General features: G+C 35.0%; 1 protein-coding gene across 2 annotated transcripts in view; it reads left to right on the forward strand.

The window, feature by feature from the left end:
- The first annotated feature begins 1,236 nt into the window (after positions 1–1,236).
- LOC105457435 (GRAM domain-containing protein 1B-like) overlaps positions 1,237–5,657 on the forward strand; it is a 7,602-nt gene continuing 3,181 nt past the window's right edge. Inside the window, exons 1-7 of one of the 2 annotated variants that reach the window (XM_011702091.1) lie at positions 1,237–1,455; positions 1,697–1,786; positions 1,957–2,269; positions 3,017–3,209; positions 3,398–3,678; positions 4,537–4,689; positions 5,157–5,334. In XM_011702091.1, coding sequence (XP_011700393.1) covers positions 1,740–1,786; positions 1,957–2,269; positions 3,017–3,209; positions 3,398–3,678; positions 4,537–4,689; positions 5,157–5,334 — 1,165 coding nt within the window. In that variant the 5' untranslated portion in view covers positions 1,237–1,455; positions 1,697–1,739. Of the gene's footprint in view, positions 1,787–1,956; positions 2,270–3,016; positions 3,210–3,397; positions 3,679–4,536; positions 4,690–5,156; positions 5,335–5,657 lie in introns of both variants that reach the window. The other variant, XM_011702090.1, reaches the window with a different exon arrangement.

The following is a 5,657-nucleotide window of genomic DNA, read 5'->3' on the forward strand; positions in this document are numbered from 1 at the left end:
TAACGGTATTCGAGCTCTTCCAGAAAGATGGGAAAAAGTTGTAGCTAACGATGGGCAATACTTTGAATGATTCATTTTTTCACAATAAACATCAAAAAAACAGCGAGAACTTAGTTGCGCACCTAATATAATAAATTTTTAAGGTAAAAACAATATACTTACCAAATATGGAATGCAGAAAAAATAATGACTACGTTTACACATTACTATTAATCGAGTATATAGTATAGTAACATAGTCACTAAATACTGACGTAAAATGTATAAACGCTAGTTAAATCCAATTTATAACATCATTTATCATAAAAATAAATTTAACTAACGTTTATATTTTATGATAATTTATGTCAGTAGTTAATAACTGTGAATGTTATTAAATCGGATAACATATAAACGTAGTCAATATTACCGCTGAAATATTATTAAAGATCGAAAATCTTATGGCAGTTAACGTAGCTGTTAAAATTTGAACTATTAATCCATATAATATTAATTTGATGATTATTATTAGATTGTTTTTAGATATGTACATATATACATATATTTACAATTTGTTAAGCTTTAATCTTATTTAAAATTGTATTTTTATAGTTATTGTGTTTGATTATCCATAAAAATGATAACTGTAGAAAAAAAATTATAATTTTATGGCAATATATATGACGTAGCTTTATTTATAAAGTATTTGTATAATAAAAAAATTCATGATTTTAATAATGCATTCAAATATTTATGTCAAATTAAAATCAATAGTCGATAACATCGACTATTGATTTACTCTTCTGCAATTACTTTTAAGACTCTCAGGCCTCTTTGGTGATTATAAAAATTTGTTCAGGGTTGATAATAGTAACGGTAATATAACGGTTTTTAATAGTATCTCATCAATATCGATAGCGGAGAAAACTTAAAATTTAGAAATCAATAAAATTGTAATATTTCACGTGGATTTAAATCGCATTTGGCGGCGATTTGACTGCCAATCCGTTGTGTCTGTGCGCGCGTCACCGCGAGACCGTCCAATTAACGTCGGGCGTGCGACAGTTGAGTCTCGTTCACCGGCGATTGGTCAATCGTCGGCGCGCGCGCCAATCAAAGAGCCGATCGCCCAACCGTCGCGCTGTTTTGAACGCAGTCTAGGCTGGTTATTCCATGCTTCGTGACAAGTACTACCGCAGCACTTTCGTTTCGAACGCGACGTGCGTGACGATTGTGCCTTCGTGTGGGGTGTATGTAGTGTGTGTTCGTTACGCGCGAGGGAGACTCCTTTTTTTTTCTCGCGCGACACAGATAACGCGGGGGGGAGAGAGGGAAAGAGGCATAAAGCGGGTAGCGACGGAGACGAAGCGCGATGATGTCCGGTGGCGACGGTCGAACCGCCGCGATATGAAGCGAGTGATGCCCGACACGACGACGCGCGGCCTCTCCTTATCTGAAATGTGTCGCTCTTATCGCGGTAGGCGCAAGTAACCAATGTCCAGGCGCGCGGATAAACCGCCTCTCTCGCCGCCAACTAAACAATCGCATATACTAACCGAATCCGCACACCCGCTTGTATTACGCTACAAATTACCGCTAACCATCCTGTAACCCCCGCCCGGCGAGTTCCCGCTCCGAAACGTATATAACGCCTCACCGACATCTAAGACCTCTTGCCAAGGGGAGCCTCTCTCTCAAAAGCTTTCGATGTTTGACAGCTCCGGCCACGAAAGCGTGGACGCTAACGCCGCGTGATTTGTTATGCACTACGAGACGGAGACAGCGCAGAGGCACTCGACGTCCAGCATGTACGTACTTTACCCTCGTCGCTCGGTTCGATGTTCCGTGCAGCAGCAGTCTTGCATTCCGCATGATCCGTCTAAAGTCCAAACGATGACACTGGCGAGAAAACTCCGCCGATAAAATGCAACTCGTTGCTCGTTCGATCTTTGATCATTGCCTCTTTTGTTGTCGACAGGAACAAATCCGTGGAGAATCTGTTGATATCCAGCCACGAGGTGATCAGCAGCATCAATTCCACCGGTCTAGGCAATCAGGGCACGGCGACGAATTTGGGGAGCATCGTCGCTACCAGCGAGAACGTGCTGCAGGAGACGTCTGCTAACTCCGGCGCCGATCGCAGCAACAGTCCCGTGTCCAGTCCCAATTTGTCCCCGCGTCCCAGTCCGAGGGCCCATTCCAGGCGCGAGTACTCCAGATTGAACTCCGATTCCGCCGTCAAAGAGTCGTTGTCGCTCCGCGCAAACAAGTCGGACGATCAGCTGTCACAGGTATCGTCACTAGATCTGCTCTTTCTTTATCAATGCAGTGAACTGCAATAAAACTTTTCTATCACGCTTTCACCAAACTTAAAATATATATATATGTATACTAGTGTAGTAGAAAGTTCTTTGCTTTAAGTTTTGCATTGATCAGAGCATTATTTCAAATTGAAATTGATATTTTCGCGCCTTTTTGCAATTTTAAAGTTAATATTAATAGTACAAAAAGCCATGGTGGGGACAGGCATAACTCAAAAATCAATATTGTTATTTAATTGTTAATAATACGTTAATAATACGCGATAACTAAAGAGCATATTCGATATTTCATTCACCTAGTATTTCATCTTTAAAAAATGCTGCTGAAATGATTTATACTGAATATGGTGATAATGTAAGTCATACAACATGTAAAAATATTTTTAAAAATTTCACGCTGGAAATTTTGATTTGAAAGACCAACTATTTTTTGGATGAACTGTGAAATTTGAATCGGACGAACTGTAGACATTATTGAATGAAAACACGGCGCAATAAACTCAATAAGAACTTGCGAAACAGCTGGAATTGAGCTTTTTTGTGTGTTACTCAAATAAAGATTGAATTTTGTAAAAAAAAAAGCAAAATACTTTCTACTACACCTAATATATATATATATATATATATATATATATTTTTTTTTTTTTTAATGTATGCTAATTTAGCTACAAAGAACTGCTCTGATGAGGAATTACTTCTTTTGAATAAATATTACAGGATGTGATAAGTAGATCGTCCGATTCAGCCGATGTCAATAAGAGTTCTCATGAGAATAAAAAAGAGACACGTAGCAGCGATCGGAGCAAAAAGAAATCCTGGTACAATGTACTTTACCCGACTTATAAATCTCGCTCCGAGGACTTTAGGCGAATATTCAAAGACGTGCCTGACGATGAGAGATTGGTGGTAGGTAAGTATTGTTTTAAGAGTGCTCTTTGTCTCCTTTACTTGAGAATGTATTATCGCAACATTTTATTCTCCTTTGAGAAATACTTTCGTCATTAACTAACTTTACATCTGTTATGTCCACCGCGCGACCGTAAAAATACAATACTTAACATTCCATGATTTTAATTAATCTAGCGTTGTAACTTTTAGATTATTCATGTGCTCTACAGCGTGAAATATTGGTACACGGTAGACTTTATGTGTCTCAAAACTATGTGTGTTTTTATGCTAATATATTTATGTGGGAGACACTGGTCTCCTTACGTTGGAAAGACGTTACATCTATTACAAAAGAAAAAACTGCGCTTGTGATTCCAAATGCTATCCTGATATGCACCGTTACTGACAAGTTCTTCCTAACATCGTTTGGAGCGAGAGATAAAACATATGTGATGTTATTTCGTGTTTGGCAAAATGCTCTTATCGGCGAGGTATGCGTATATCATATATAACTGAAGCCCCACTTTAAACGATCTATAATTCGCATCAGAGTTTCAGGATAAATAAAATCTATTTGTACTATCTATTTGTAAATTCTATTTGTAATTTTACATGCCATTTTGACAAAAGAATCAAAGAGCATGTATGTAAAATGAAAATTATGGATTATTTAAAGTGGGTTGAACTTAAGATTTTTTTATTGTGTAGTTTTATTGTACAAGATTTTATTTTGAGAGAAATATATTTTTATCTCGAGATATATTTTTGAATGAAATAATATTTGTCAGAAAATTTTAAAACGCATGTAACATTGAATAACAGTCTTTAAAATATTTTCGGAGAATTTATTTTTTTAAGACAAATTTTCCATAGAGATACTTCGAATAGACTATACAATAAGACCCCGCGCTTTATGCTGCCCTACTCAATTGTTGTTCGTTATAGTGCGTCTTTGCTAACGCTTGGTAAACTGATATTTCTTTGGAACACAACTTCGATAATTCGGTCGGCTACAATAACTTCGATAACACTGACAACGAGTGTACCGAATCTACTTTAGTAATTCAATGTGCTTCTTATAAGGTACAATTCGTTTATTGAGTACAATAATATGTATTATTTAAGGAATATAGTACGTATTATAAAGAATAATTTGTTTGTCCTTTTACTTGTAATGTCTAGAAAAAAAAACATTAATATATTGTTCTATTTCTAAGAAATCTATGACCATCTAAGTATCTGTGAGCATTAATCGGGGTCTTATTGCACTATGAAGATATTTTGTGATGTATGTTTTTATGTTTTTTCAAACATAAACAATTCTGTTAATCTTATTGCTATATTTCCAGCCAATGAGTATGGCTGAAATGTGGCAGCTTGTACATACTTCCTATGGTGATGAATTAGGCTTGACGTCTGATGACGAAGATTACGTGCCGCCATTACCTGTGGCAGACGATGATAAGTTGTCAACTCGCCTCTCCATAGAATCCTTCTCTGAGGTAAGCCTGACAATATTTGTAAATTGTTAAACATAATATTGTATTTCTGATTGTGTTATTATATTGATGGAAAAGATAATAGCTCCATTTTATAGCTTCATTTTGATTCTTTATTGAAAAATTTTTATAAAAAAAATATATTGAAACAATTATGATAATTTTGATTAATATAAATTACTTTAAAATTATCTAAATTGTATTTGATAAATACAAATTTTTTGCATTTTATATTTTTAGTTAATTCTGCGTCTCATAGATTAATAAAATATATTAATACATATATAATATATAAACATAATAATATATATATAATAAAATATATAAACATAATAATATACATATAATACTTCAATATTATATACTGAAGAAAATATATTTATATTATCTCGATATAAATCTGTATGATTATAAAAATATACTTTAAAGATTAATATTTTGAATTTTTTTTTTATTTAATGGAAATAAAGAACGAAGCAGCCACTATGGAGAATTCAGTGTCTCCAGTCGCGGATCCTGTTTCCGCTCCTGAGTCTGCTACTGAACCTCAGATTCAGCCACTAACTCCGTCAATACCTAAGCCGGAACCCGTTCTCGATCCAACAGATTTAAGTGATACGACAGAAAGTGAGGCTGAGAAACATGGCTGTAAGTAGTTTCGATTTTAATTAGTATCTTTAATTTATTATTTAATCCATAAAAAAAAACCTTCGCCAAAAATGTGAGTAGCTCAGTAAGTAAATATCAAGCATCTGTATCTCTTTTAGGCATCTCTTATAAAAATTAACATTAAATTTATTTTTCCGGCAAAACTAACATACATATACTACTGATATAAGGTATTATTACAAACTATGTTGTTATGTGATACTTCGATAAGAAATCGGGGATCTGTAATTTCTATATCTGAAAAATGTATATATATATATATCTGTCTCTTATACACATCTCTGAGCGGGCTGGCAAGGCAG

The sequence above is a fragment of the Wasmannia auropunctata genome, unplaced genomic scaffold (genome assembly GCF_000956235.1).
Source record: "Wasmannia auropunctata unplaced genomic scaffold, wasmannia.A_1.0 LD335215.1, whole genome shotgun sequence".
Lineage (NCBI taxonomy): Eukaryota > Metazoa > Arthropoda > Insecta > Hymenoptera > Formicidae > Wasmannia > Wasmannia auropunctata.